Genomic DNA, 15,140 nt, shown 5'->3' on the forward strand with positions numbered 1-15,140 from the left:
TTTATGTAACATGACACATTTCAAAGAAAGAAGCGAGATGCTGCGATTATGGGGCAGATGTAACTACTTTTCACAACCCACAAACAGAATTTATGTCATTCTTTATATCTTTCATTCTTCCTTCAATTTTTTGACTGCGTGACGTTTGTGTCGGCTTGCTATACTATACTGACTGTCCAATGGCCTGCAGACTTCCAGCTTTCAATGCTCCAATCAGTTCCCGCAGGACGAAAATAAGCCCCGCCCTAAATTATCCTTAGCAGAGAAGCAGTTTCACGCTGATATACATCTGCACAGCAACTTCCCTTTAACAAAAAATGGAGAAAAAGTCAACTTTAACATCGCAATAATGCGTCAGACGACGCCGTACGGTTACCGGGCAACGGCCGCCCGTGAAGATCCCGGATAAGGTTGAGTCACCCGGGCTGACGTCACTCGCGCTCTGAAAATGGCCGAGTCGGAAGAGGAGGTGGATGTGTTGGTCCAGAGAGTTGTGAAAGACATCAATAACGCCTTCAAAAGGAACCCCAACATGTACGTATGCGACATCTCGTAACTGTCTGTCACAACGCCGTCTAGTCGCGCGTTTCAGCGATGTCCATATTTGCATTCGGAGGACTGGATAATAAAACCCGCTTAACTCGCGCAGGCGGCGGTTGACTGACAGACTGCTGGCTAACTGGCTAAACTTTATTTAAGCTAACCAGCACTAACCCGCTGTCCTACAGCGTAGCAACATCGCTTTTATGTCAAATATGGCCCTGGGCTCTTTAACTGTTTTGTGCTGCCTGTTAGAGTTGAGGCTGTTTTCTGCTCTAAGTTTACCGGAGTGGGAAAGTAACGTTGAACGATTATTAGCTTGTAGAGTTACTCTATATTGTTGTAGATCGCCGGACAGTAACGTAAGAGCGTAGTATGTACCACTCGCACACACTCATGAAAGTCATTTATTTATTTGATCGGTTTAACTTGTGTTTTGCTGTAATGCATGAATTTACACTCTGTGAAGGTCAGTGCCCTGTCCCAAAGGTATCATCTGACCATTCTCTTATGACAGTGTTGTGTTTTTGCCAAAAAGGTACCAGCACGTCTATAATGAGATATTTGAGATGTTCTGATCATTATTTGTTGCCATTTACTCAGCAGTACACGGAGTATAGCCTTTATGACTTTTTTCTAATTTTCTGTACTTTTGCAATGTTTTGGCAGTGATGAGATAGGACTCGTTCCCTGTCCGGAGGCAAGGTACAACAGAAGCCCCATCGTCCTGGTGGCGAATAAGCTGGGAGTGGAGAGCTGGTGTGTCAAGTTTCTCTTGCCCTACGTGCATAATAAACTCCTGCTCTACCGGCAGAGGAAGCAATGGTTAGACCGGGAAGGTAGGACAATATTTTATTAGGTTATCTCTTTAAGGCAGCTCACATTATTAGTATGTATTGAAAGATGACCGTTCATAGAACAGTGGCAAACAATTTCTCTCTCTCTTTTTCTTTCTCTCCTCCAGCACTGGTAGATATAACCTGCACGTTGCTTCTCTTAAATCCAGACTTTACCACTGCTTGGAATGTCAGGTACAGATTATTTTCGTTTTACTTGCATTACCTTAGCAAACATGCATTGTAGCAGACTAACCCTTCACATTATTTCCGATTTTAGCTTTTTATGCACAACTAATGCTATATTGAAGTTCATTCTGTATTTTTAGAAACTGTATTTTTGATGTTAGGCATCAGTGTCATTATTGCTCTGAATGTGTCATTGTTGCCATTTTTAGAAAGTTTAATTTAAGAAAAGGACATCAGAAAGCTGGTGCCACATTTAACTTTGACTGTTGTTTTTATCATTCCAAAAAGAGATTAAACATTCATTGCCTGCTCCTTGGTAACATTTAGGACTTAGAAAAATATATCAATCAGCCCATGTTGAATTTTTGCAGTTATTGCCTAATTTAGTTTACTTTTCCAAAATAATGATTTGGTAAAATTATATGTTATTGCACAAATAATATTTGTTAGAATGATACAAAATTGCACAAAAATATAAGTTTAATGGCATTATTATAATGTTTTGTGGGGAAAACATTTGTCCAGGAGGTGGTGCTATACACATTGTTATGGTGATTTTTTATAGAGATCGTATTTCCACTGGAGTAAATTAGTCTTGATATTGATGAACATTTTCTTGTGTAGGAAAGAGCTCCTGCAGTGTGGTGTGTTAAATCCTGAGAAGGACCTCTACCTGGGCAAACTAGCCCTGACAAAGCATCCGAAAAGCCCAGAAACATGGATCCACAGGTGAGAGGAATCATTTAATTTCACATTTATTTATATAGAACTTTTCACAGTTGATATAGTTTCAAAGCTGCTTAACAGAAATTGCATGTTTCTTTATTTCAAACCCAGAGTAGCCGCAATAGAAGAATTAGTACATTTTATGATCATGATGATTAGAATGTATGTATAACCAGGCAGTTTTATGTATTTATCAAATTGATGGCTTATGAAGTCCTTGCAGAGGTTGGTGTCATCTCTTATCAACATTTGGGTCATCTGAATTCATTGTAGAGGTTGTAAAAATAGATATAGGAACAGAAATATATTAGCAAAGGTGCTGTTATAACAATACAAGCAGAAGATTACCATTAAAAAAGGTTAAGTCGCTAAAATAATTGTCTTATTTAAATAAATATGAGGAATTAATCAAGGTGTAGTGTTGACAGAATGTTCCATAACTGTGTCTTGTGACATTGATGTGAAAGCCAATACATGCTGAAGCTTTTCAGGCTTCTTTGATCATTGTGTAGAAGTGTTTCTGTTTTGAGGGGATGGAGTTCAATGAGGTCTTCACGGTTGTGAGTGTTCGAGTTTTAAGAGCGTTGTTCACCATTAGATTATGTAAGTCTGAATATTTAAATGGTGATCTTAAGAGGAAAACTAATAATACATTTGGCTTTAAAATATTAATATAATGGTTAAACGCTCAGTACGGGATAAAGTGTGTGTTCTGCTTTTAAGTTGAAGTAGCTTGGATGGTCTGCAAATGTACAGAGACAATGGAAGCAGTGGCCAGGAGACAATGAAATGACACAGTTGCAGTCCTCTTGCAATATGTGAACATGCAAGCCGAAGCAGAATTTCATCACCGCTGTGAGGACAAAGGCTAGAACTAGAACTTGCATGTGTCTGCAACCACAGCGCCATCAAAGAGAACTCAGGAGAGAGAGTATTTAAATCTATAATGATGCTTGTAACAAAGAGACTAAAGAAGATCATAAGATATAGTGGGACAACAGGATAAATGGGGTCAGGCTGGTGCAGACCTGTTAGGGAAGGGAAATCTTTTTGCTATCTTGATATTTGAAAATACAGGACTTTGTATTGGCTTTGTTTTTAATACATGACATGTTGATTTTGCTAAACTGTCAGCAGCAGGTTAATTATCTTATCCATTGAGTGCTTGTATTGTGGACGCAGGCGATGGGTGTTGCAGTGGCTACAGAAGGAGTGTTCCCCTTCTGGATCGGAAGCGAAGGAACCAGCTGAACCCAGGGGAGACGCTGACAGGAGGCAATGCGAGCGGCTGCAGAGAGCCTTGCAGGAGGAGATGAGGGTCTGCGGAGATGCAGCCAGCCGTTACCCCAGCAACTACAATGCCTGGTCCCATCGCATCTGGGTGTTGCAGCATATGGCTAAAGGCAATCTGAAGGTAGAGAGCGACCTTCACTGTACTGCTTCACTGTAATTCATCATAATGACTAAACTCTAGTGTCTGCTAGATGGCTTTGCGTATACATCTCAGATCAGCTACTGTGATAATTGTTTGGAATGATATCCATCTCTGTGTTCGAAAGAAAGCAACATGACATGGGGTTATTTATAAGGCTGCTGATTTTGAGTTAGCAGTTTTTGCTAGACTACGGACAGCTGGATGCGAGTGCTACTATTCAGGATAGCTTATCAAGGGGTCACAAAGAGCCAGACCTTTGATGTGCGCTTATCCTTTCTTAATTGGATGCGAAATGAAGCAAATGTTGCCAGGCTCAATCCCAGTTTAAATCCCTCATATAAAAGCATAAGCCTGTAGATTTAATGATCCAAAACAAACTTTAACCAAATCTGAGGCATTCATTGGCTGTTTTAGGTAATTGGTTTACAGTAAAGGGCAATAATGTGGCTGTCAGGTTGAATCCATGCGGTCTTGTTTGATGAAATATTTCTGTCGTCGCCTTTTATGGATCGTAATTTAAGTAACTTTACAGTAAAGTATTTTTTCCAATGTTGATAATATTTTCAAGCTCCCGTTGCATTCTGCTTGTACTCCATTCGTCCCTTGTCATTGCTGTTCCCAAAACAAGTTAACGTTGTTATGTCGCTGCAGTTCACAAATGCATAATTTTATATTAACATGTCGTGGTTTAAAACCATGCAAGTGATGAGAGCCATGTTTCAGTAAATATCTGGTATCAACTCTGTTGAAATGCCAGTCATAGGAAAAGGTCACACAGTGTCTGAATAATTAATGAGGCAGTGTCTTCTCATAGATGAAGGCTTTTCATGAATAATTATGAGACCCTGGTGATCTAGACTATAGCACTTGGACTGTTTTCAGAACCAGATTTTACTGAGATATCAAACATTAACTATTTTTCTGCTAAACTGTTAAAGGTCCATTGTGTCATTTTTTTTGAAGTATCAAAATTAATTGACAGAAATGCAATATAATATACATAACATTGTCTTCAGAGGTGTATAAAGTAAGGATGCCACAATTCTCGAAATTCTTTAAGTTATTTCCGTGCCCTTAATTACTCTTTGAACTGGCTCTGTCCGTGTTTGTCTGGATGTTTGTGCAATGAGATAGACAAACGCATCCCCACGAGTAAATATCTAATGGCAAGTGGTGGTCGAGCGGTGAAACGAGGCTGCCTGCAACATGAGAAGCAAAGTGATGTTGAGTATACAGATACATCTAAAAAAAATTGAATATCGTGAAAAATCTCAATATTTTTTTGTCACTCATTTTAGAAAGTGAGACCCATATATTGTATAGATTCATTGCACATAGAGTGAAATATTTCAAGCCTTATTTCTTGAACTTTTAATGATTATGGCATACAGATACTGAAAAGCATAAATTCAGTGTATCAGAAAACTGGAATATTACATAAGAACAATAAAAAAAGGATATTTTAAACAGAAATGTCAGGCTTCTGAAAAGTATGTTCATTTCTTTGCCCTCAATATTTGGTTGGTCAAAGGTGGCAATTCATGCAACATCACACATTTGTCAGTTTACTTCCATTACAGCCATCGCAAGTTTGCATCACGTTATTTTAAATACTCTGATGCGCAAAACCTCTTCAAGAAGCTTATTTTACTGGCATGTTGATGATCATTAAACCAAGAACTGCTGTGAGCTGCCAGTGTATATCTTTACATTTATTCAATACACCAGGAATTTGTACAAGTAGAGTTTTGCGTAACGAATAAGTGAAGTAAAATAAAGAGAACTGCAATTAAATAGTTTAAAATAAAAAATGTGTTCCTGTCACATAAACATAGAACAAAGAAAAACACTGTAATATGCCAAGCCTTTAGAACTGAAGTGAAAACCGTGGGTAAAAAACGGAGGTACGTATCGAACTGTGGGTGAGCTTTAACATTCCATCCCTAGTATAAAGACATAATAAAGTGTTATGTTTTTATTATCTTAGAATGAGCTATTTCTATCTACATACACCGTGGGTCCCCTTCCACGGAATTCGCCATGTTGTTTCTATAGTAGCCCTAAACGAACAAACTACTCTACAGAGCAAGTTTCGTACATTCGTTATCTCCTTCGGGAAATAAGCAAAATTGTGACAACATTATGGTTCTCTACCAGCCACCGTAGTGCTTCGAAAGGGAGGGAGTGGCGTGTTCGGTCGGTTGCAATTTCGCAACCTCCCTGCTAGATGCTGCTAAATTTCATGCACTGGACCTTTAAATGGATTGTCCCTGTATTAAGTGCACTGTAAGTCGCTTTGGATAAAAGCGTCTGCCAAATGACTAAATGTAAATGTAAATGCTGTATGCTAACATTGTCTACATGTTCTACAATGTTAATATCTCAACAAAACAAGTCTTGAAATTTACCAAAGTTTTGAATTGGTACTTATTCGCAATGTTTTTATTAATCGCTCCAGATTTTGCACGATGAGCTGTCCTCCACCAAGCTTTGGGTGTCCATGCACGTCTCCGATCACAGCGGCTTCCACTACCGTCAGCACCTGCTGAAAACCCTGGCCGGAGAGCTGAGCCAGGTTGGAGAGAGGGACCAGCAGTCCAACATAGAGGGCACGGCAACCGTGTCTGACGATCGTCACCATAGCGATGTCATCCCCCAGCTCTTCCATGAAGAGATGGAGCTCTGCACAGACCTCATCGAGTCGTACCTGGGGCACGAGGCACTGTGGTGCCACAGGTGAGATGAATAAAGGAGCAGTAGCAGGAGCAAACTGATGCAGTTTTCCAACTGCATCAGTCAACATCAGCGCTTCCAGGTGTGAGCGTAGTGATTTGGTCTGCCAAAAGTCTCCCCTTGACCCTAAGCTGGACGGTCTGATGTGTTTATAGCTTTGTGTTATGAAATGATGGATGGTCTTATTCTGCAGTGTGCACAGAGGGAGAGCCGAATGGTTCTTTAGTTGCCTTTTTAGCTCCTTCACTCCCCCTCACCAGCCTGTCCCTTGTGGATGTGTTAGGGAGCAGCTGTTCCCTGAATGGTGTTTATGTTGTTAGCTTGTGTTTTCCTCATGAAGTGCATCATGGTAGCAGATCTCTTTCATTGACAGTTGTGCTGTTAGTTTGAAGAGATGAGAAATTTGTGTTTGTTCAACATACTTTATACTAATCATTAGGAAATGGGAGCATGAGGCGTTATAGTAAATGTTGGGGGACCCCTCTAAAACCATGAGAAATTTTTTTTGATGTAATCTTTGTTTTACAAATCTTTGTTTTAGTTCAGTGAGCATTAACTAGTGTGATGTTTTTGTTATCTACTTAAAACAAACGTGTGCATTTCTAATTCATCAGGCGTCATGTCTTCTATTTGTGGCATCATTGGAGGAAGGATCTGGGGGTGCCCTCACATTCCCCACCTCTTACCCACACTGACGTTCTCCTCAGCGAGGAGACCTGTGACAACGGCAGCGCCTCCCAGGCCATGGACATTGACTGCGTTCTAGACGGGGGCAAACACGGAAGTTACACACAGGACAGCAAGCGATTAAAGCGGGGTCCCCTCTTTCCCTACTCTGGACTTTCCTCCGAGCACACGTTCGTGTCTGGAATCCTCACAGGCTGCCGAAGCCCCGAGCAAAGCCGCTTTGCCGTTGCCTACAGAAAGTGGCTGGACTCTGTTATAGGTCAGTAGCGTGATGAACACTCCGCCCACCATGAGGTGGGAGAGCTGTGATAGGTCAATTTATTTCTGGCTCCAACAACCCACGTCCTGGTCTCTGAAATGGCTGGACTCCATGGCTGGTTTGTAAGAGGCACTCTGCTGGAGTAAATTCCACCTTGTGATGAAAACCCATGACCGGTCTTTTAGTTCAGGTACTGGATATCTCAGGTCTGTGTATTGTCTTATGGTCCTTACGACTGTTTTCTTTGTGTATTTTTTGTTTTATATCATTTAAAGTCTTCCACCACAAATCAATGACAGGGTGTTCTCATCATGCTGTCTGCAGTTTTATGATTCCTGACGGGAGTCTTAAATGCACGCTGTGGTGCGCACTAAAGAGAGCACTTAGAGCCCAATGTGATTCTGACCCAGTTTCCCATCTTTTGTTTAATTGAGGCCAGACTGGCTCTGAATCTGAATCTGTACCGTTCCTCTCTGAATTTTTATACTGAAGCATTGACATTTTACTACAAATATGTAGATGATTTGCTACAGTTGGTAAGGTGAGCACAATCACGAGTCATTTGCTAAGAAATGTTAGAGCTGAAGACAGATCTTTTCATAAGACTTTTAAATGAATCAAACCAATTACTGCAGATCAAAACAACATGCCGAAATTTTAGGTGAATAGGCTTTTTGTATTGTGATAAAATAATATGACACCTTTAGCGAGATCAGTCTTTCATCCCTTCATGGCCATTATTCGTGGATGTTTAGGAATAAATAAATGCTCCTCAAGCACATTCATCATTCATTACAGTAACGAAGGGCAAGCGATCATAAATAAAAGTGAAGCATGTCTCAGCTTTTAAGCACAACTTTAGTTTAGCGTCCCACCAGGTGGTCTCGCAGATGCATGGGTTTTCATGATGAAAGGAAATTTCCGAAGCAGGAGTCGTTCTTATTCTCAGCTTGGCCCAATCGTGGCTGAAGAAACAACAAGCTGCCATGTTCATGGCCATCTGGTGCAGAATGGTGCTTTTTCTCTGCACTGGGGAACTGGGTTTACAAATGCTGCTTTTTGTTTAACACTATTTTTAATTAATATTTATGCAAATATGGACAGTGAAATGTTGCTAGCTTCACTCATGTCATGATTTATGATAGCTAAAAAGCTATTAAGACAGTTATGGTTGACTCACTGTTACTTATAATTATTAACTTGTAATAAACTTTCAAGTTTTACAGGCTTCATCTGGCATTGACAAATTAATTAATTTACAACTTTTTTATAAGGTGTTAAAATTCACATAGGTTATATTTCGCTCTTAAATCAGGAAATTCCTGTTTTATTTATGCAACTATTTTGGTTAGATAAGTTTCAACAGTGTAGCAGAATGTATAAATCAATGTCTTAGTAAATCTACAAGACTTGTAGAATTCAATCTTAAGTTTCACTTTATAAGTGTATCGCTGTTCATCGTTTTTTTGCACAAGCACTAGATTTATGAAACTATTTCAGTAATATAAATTCTAGTGCAACTTATAGACTATATCCAGTACAGTTTCAGAGTAGATATCTCTGCAATGCTTAGGTTTTTGGAGTGCAGTCGCAGAATGGTTGAGTTTATTTTTTTATTAGAATTCTTCTAAGGATAAATCCAGCTCCGACATTCCTCTCTAGACACAATATAAGTAAACCGACAGCTTTTAAACAATTATCACTCTAGTACATGCAAATATGTATACTTGTTTAAGCTGACATCATTGCAAAGTTTTAGCAACTTTTTCCCTCCTCCTGCTGTTAAACTGATTCAAATAAAGTGCCGAAAATAAAAACTGGAATTAATGTTTAGAGCAAAGAATTCCTTGTAAAATTGGTCTTTTGGTGGTTGGAATTTTTTATGTTTGCATATTTATAAAAGATAAAAAATTTGCTAATGTTATTCCCGTATCCATAATAGGCCTCTTTGATCATCTGTTTGCATGTTTATTACATATTATTGTATTGTCAAAAAGGGATCAAGCTCATATTAATTTCTTTGATTTGTTTTTTCACGACTTATGCAGAAAGTGGCAAGCAATGCTTGTAGTAAGAATCCTTATTTAATCGGTCAGTTTTACCAGATATTTGGATTAATAGTTGCTAGGTATCAACATAGGTGACTTAAGGGGTCATTGGATTAAATATAGGAAGCAGTGTTTCTCAAGTCAATTTCCTTTCTCGTAAAATGTCATGTTTTTTGAAACCAAGAGTTTCACAGTACAGCAAAAATAAGGAACTTAAATTACTGGTACTTCTATGCAGAAGCGTATTACAGTCCATTATGCTTTAGCTAGAAAGAACAAATAAATATTACATTGTTTTCATGTATTGACTGATATAATGAATAGGTACTGTAGCTTTCTACAGCAACAATAACCAATAGCATACTATCTATGATGTATTTATATCTATTTGTATTGAAATAAAAACTGTATTGAGCGTAGCAGTTTTTCACTTGCTACCACATGAAATAAAGCAACTGTGAAAAGGTCCATCATATTTTTATTTCGTAATTTTGCGCTCATGGCCATTTTGTTCTGTTGATGTTAAAACAATTTTGGGCATTTTAGGTAGACTACAGATGGGATTTGGGAAGGATTCTATTGAGAACGTCAGCTTTATCAGCAATGTGGTCAGAACACCTAAACGAAGACTACGTACAAAATGTGCAGCTTAAACTTCAAAACCCATTTTGGTAATAATGTTTATTCCTTCTTTTTTGTTCTTTCATGCGTGACCGGTGTATTATTTTTACCTCGTGCCAATGTGCCTTTTGCTCTTCGTTTGCTGAAAGGGCTCTGGCAAAAAATGACACAAACTAGATTGCATCAATATACAACAAGAAATCTCTTGGTAATGTTTACCAATAAAATTATTCCAAAATCCCCTATTGTATAGTGTTGTGGGCCTTGTTTCAGTAGGATTTCATATTGATCCATTGGTTCTCATGAACCACATAAGAGAACCCACTACCATATCCAAAGAGACCATTATATTTACATTTAAATCATGTTTATCAATAGAATTTGTATACTGTACATTTATTTTGTATTTCAACAAGGTGGTGCTTCATTTTTTTGTCATTGTAGCACTTTTTTCATTGAGAAATCATCCAGGGTTTGGTTTGCTGTGGTCTGGCTGTTTGGATATGTGATGGGAGGAGTCGCGTTTGCTCTCGGGCTGAAAGGCAGGAGCTGAAGATGGTGGATCAGACACACATCGGGTGAACCGTTAGATCGCTGGAAACCGCATTCAATACAGGTGGGATACATAAACAGAGATGTCATTGAGTAAACCGTTGTCTCGAATTGACACATGAGGAGAAAGAACATTGTTGGTTTGGATGCGTTTAACGCTTTGCGGTGGCGCGCTTCCTAAGACAGACTTGACTCGGGGTACGAAGAGACGATGCGTTTTCTTTGCCGATGTTTGTGCTGTATCACTATCACACCCTTATACCGGATGCGATACAGACGAAACGTGACGGCGTAACAGTAAAGTTCAGCAACAGTTCCCGAAAGCAAAATCAATGCGACGCAAAGTGCCATTCTCTTCAGAGGTGACAGGCGCTTAACTAACTTTATTTCTATACGCGCGTGCATTCGTGTTGTACGATCCAAATGTTTGTGTAGTGAGGGTGTGCAACTAAATCACAATTCACTGTGTATTTTTTGTTGCAACATCCGATGACTCGCGGTGGACTATATTTATATATGTGTGTTATTGTAAACGCACCCCCTTTCATCTCTTCCTTCGCTATGTTTTGCCAAACAGTGCGCTGTTGAATGGCGTCCTATGAATACGCGTGCGCTCTAGGCATCACGGAGCCAAATACATGCCCTGGATGCAGACTCGCTGATGGATGCTGCGCAGGTGGGAGAGACGATAGGAAAGAAAGCGAATGGACAAGTCTCGTAGATTGTTGATATTAAAAAGTCGTCGTTTATAGACGGTACAGAGAGACGCGCGGGATAGAAACCACGTTCATCTGCAGTATCACACCTTTACTCTTCGAGTGATGCTGATGCTGGCGTCTATGCAGGTAGGGCTGCGAAAACGCGCATCGCTTTGATGTTTTGATGCGTACTGAGCGTTTCTTTTCAGCTGCAACTTTGAAAATGTATGCGCTTTAAGTTTGCGAATGACCGGTATGTTTAGTTTTCAGTGCACTTGTGTGAAAAATGTCGTGGTCTGTGTCGCAGTACGCTGTTGTGAGGACGTCAGGGATGCAGGGAATAGGATCTTAATAGTAACGACCCCACCTTGACTAATAAAGAATAGAGCAGGCAGACTTTTGCTCAATGCTTAATGAGGAAAATACTGTAATTTTAATATTTGGAGTCGCCGGGGGAGATGGGAGTGTTCTCAAAAGACTCTCAAGCCATGACTGTGCAAATAACAGCAACAACACCAGAGGATGGGTTTGACATTTGTGCATTCTCTCAGATGCTATCGGCAATGATTCATGTGTAATGCTCAGGTGAAGATGGACTCATATCAAAATAAGGAAATCGTTTGTAAGAACGTAACCTATTGTGATTGCGTCCTGCAAAAAAATGCTGAGCATTGCTGTCTTGGAGTATTTAATACATTCGTTTTTTACTACCTGTCAGGTGATATCAGATGCAGATGTGTCATACATTGTGTCAAGGACTGGTGAATTATACTTGACAATTTGATCTTCTTTAAATATATAATGAAGAGGTTTCGTGCAATATAGATTATTTATCCTACTATAAATCGGTAAATGTTTCGATTTCTATAGATCTGATGTTTAAAGGTGCATTTAAGCTACACAATAAGCTGCTTTGCATTGAGTTTCATTTGTCTATACGGCCACACTTGAATCAATAAATTGATCTAGAAAATGGGTACACGGATCTAAAGGGCAGTTATCTTTTAGTCCAGTTAAAGAATTTTGATTTGTTTCTTGATCACAGAATGAGGAGGAGGGGTGTAGTTATTATTTCTAGCTACAAGAACAGGGTATGCATGTTCATGTTATTCTGTTACCCAAAGGATATTAAGATTTGGTTTAGATGTTTGACTAGCCAGTGTTCAGTGGCGAAGCGTTTGTATTACAAACGTCTCTTACTACTCAACAGCGAAACAGCAAACCTTCTCCTGTTTGCCTTTCAGACATCAATTTCTTTTGCTTATCTGCCGTGCCGACCAGCAGTGAAATGTTTTGCGGCTAGGCTGTTTTAAAAGACATTTTAGAGGTTATTTGCTGTAGACGCTTTCAAGCATGTGGGTATACTGCACATGGAGAAAAGGGATCAAAGGTGATTCTAAACTGAATTTCCCTGGAGACACTATGTGATTTTATCCCTCTGTTGCTGGCCATGGTTTTGAATAAGCTCTTGTTGGTGAGTGGAATTAATGCAGAGAGCTGTTTTTGAGCAAAACAGCAGAGAAGCCGGAATGGGAAGTGTTCCACCCAGAAGGGCTTATTATGAGTATTTTGGGTTTATTGGATACTGCTTTCTCTGTTTGGGCATCAGGATATTCTAAACTCTTAAAATAAAGGCACCTCAAAAGGATCTAAACAAAATTTTAGCTCTCCCATTTTTTGGTACTTCAAAAGTTGTTATAAGAACCTATTTCGAAACTTTTTATAGTAAAAATCAAAAGGGGGGGCGCGGCCTTCTCTCATGTTGTAGCAGGGAAGAGATCATACGGGCATTAGAAAGGCTGTAGAAAGAGCGATGTCTTATTTATTCGATAATTTTAATTTGAAAAAAGAAGGAAAAAAGTCAGGACCTGCATCGGTTTTTCTGTTTGTTAGAACCAAGATATGTTTTTGTTGTTGTACAAAAGGGTAGAGGGAGAGAAAAGCGCTTTGTAGAGCTGTTTGTCCATTTATGGCTACAGTACAAAACATGGTGGTGCAACATGGCGAATTCAATGTATGTAGGCCCGCTCTGTATGTTTATCTAAATAGCTTATTCCTAGGTTATACAAACATAACGGTTCATTACGTAAGGTCTTTATACACCTCTGAAGAAATAGTTTTGTATATCAGATTGCATTTCTGTCAATAGATCCTCCAAAAAATTGCTCCTTTAATGGAACCATTCAGCCAAAAATGGTCCTTCTGTATTTTGTAAAGCACCTTTAGTAAAAAGTCCTGAATTCCTATGTCTTAATATATATATATATATATATATATATTAAAATCTGTTTTCTGTGTTGATATATTTTTAATAGTCCATAGATCAAGACAAACCATTGTGAGCCATGATTTTTTGGGGAGAAGAAGAATAATGAGAGGAACAAGTATGTTGAAGTACATCATAAATATTTTTAATCCTTAGATTATAGGTTAAAGATTTAGAAGTGTATTTATGCATATTTTGGAGTCTATAGGAATTTGAATTTGTTATGTCTGTTATTATTTTTATTTTCCATGCATATATCGCTGTCCTCACGAAATCTTGGATCTCCGAATTCGCTGCTTTTCGGGAAATGGAAAAACACTTTACTTTTTAAATGATTAAATAATTTGCTGTCAAAGTTGACTAGTGCTTTTTAATACTTTATATTGGTTAAATATTTGCAAAACCCAGTGAAAAACATAAAGGGTAAATAACAATAATGATGTATGGCTAAAATTAAAAGTCATGTAATATGGAGATGCAAAGTTTCAGAATGACAGCAGCGAAATGCATTTACAGCTAAAACTCTCATCACCAGTTCCCTATTGCACCTGCTCTCAAACACGGAGTTTAAATTCACACTATACACGTGTAAAAACATTAGAAAAAAATGAGATAAAACAGCATGTGGGTATATATATCTTTCTTAGGAAGCAGCTGACATCAGGGTTTGGGACCTATTTATTTTTAAGCATTGTATCTATCGAGTTTTGTCTAATGTCCTCGTATGAAATCTTGAAACAGCTGCACTTCACCAGAATCAGCAGACCGGTGGCCTTGGGACAGCTTTATCATGCATTATTTGTCTTCTGTGGCCTTTCAAGTCAGCAAAATTTTTGTCACCAGAGTGAGAGAATTTTTTAAACTGAGTCTTTTCTGTACTTTTTCCATTAGGACCAAAACAGACTAGCTTCGATCCAAAGTAGTGTCTAAATAACTTGAAACAAATATGATTTGAAATTGATCAATAATGATGTTTGGCGATATGCATGGACCGAACAGACTGCAGTAACATATTTTCTGTCTGTCCCCCCCACCAGAAAACGTATTTTATTAGGAGTATATTCGAACCATGAACACCTCCATTGCTAGAGGTCACATCCTTGAGTCAACACACCGTCTGTTTTCTCATACTTTTTATCAATAGTCATATTCAGACATTCACTAAGTGAAGGTTAATAAATGCTATTCATTACAGCGAAGTGATTTAGTGAATTATAGGCGTAAAGAAACACTGCATTTACACTAATGAAGTGCTTTGACGTGATTTAAATGTCAGCGTGAAAGTAGCTGAAGCTGTAATGGGCGTGTGGAGTGGACAGCACAGTTCACATGCTGTCATAAATGGAGTTACAGTTGCCCTTTATCCTGATGCGAGATCACTTTTTTTATGTTTTAAAAGTTAATTCACAATGTGTGCCACTGATGCCTGTTTGTTATTTCGATAGGAGCACTAAATCTATGACTTGACACCCTTAAAGACAAAAATATACCCTCTTATCATTCCATATAGTGTGACTTTCTTTCTTTTGCAGAACACTTAACAGCGCCGT

General features: G+C 38.8%; 2 protein-coding genes across 6 annotated transcripts in view; both read left to right on the forward strand.

The window, feature by feature from the left end:
- The first annotated feature begins 218 nt into the window (after positions 1 to 218).
- On the forward strand, positions 219 to 8,637 carry ptar1 (protein prenyltransferase alpha subunit repeat containing 1). Its single transcript, XM_056747092.1, has 7 exons — positions 219 to 534; positions 1,210 to 1,379; positions 1,505 to 1,571; positions 2,190 to 2,294; positions 3,474 to 3,705; positions 6,185 to 6,462; positions 7,074 to 8,637. Exons 1-7 carry the CDS (start codon positions 449 to 451, stop codon positions 7,411 to 7,413), a joined length of 1,278 nt encoding a protein of 425 aa, XP_056603070.1. The 5' UTR covers positions 219 to 448; the 3' UTR covers positions 7,414 to 8,637.
- A 1,950-nt stretch (positions 8,638 to 10,587) lies between these two features.
- apba1a (amyloid beta (A4) precursor protein-binding, family A, member 1a) overlaps positions 10,588 to 15,140 on the forward strand; it is a 40,088-nt gene continuing 35,535 nt past the window's right edge. For 2 of the 5 annotated variants that reach the window (XM_056745478.1, XM_056745477.1), the window contains exon 1: positions 11,287 to 11,471. The gene's annotated coding sequence lies outside the window, so the exon portion shown is untranslated. Of the gene's footprint in view, positions 10,691 to 11,286; positions 11,472 to 15,140 lie in introns of those variants that run through there. The other 3 variants (XM_056745476.1, XM_056745475.1, XM_056745472.1) reach the window with 3 other exon arrangements.

This window comes from Triplophysa dalaica, chromosome 4 (genome assembly GCF_015846415.1).
Source record: "Triplophysa dalaica isolate WHDGS20190420 chromosome 4, ASM1584641v1, whole genome shotgun sequence".
In the NCBI taxonomy this organism is placed as follows: Eukaryota; Metazoa; Chordata; class Actinopteri; order Cypriniformes; family Nemacheilidae; genus Triplophysa; species Triplophysa dalaica.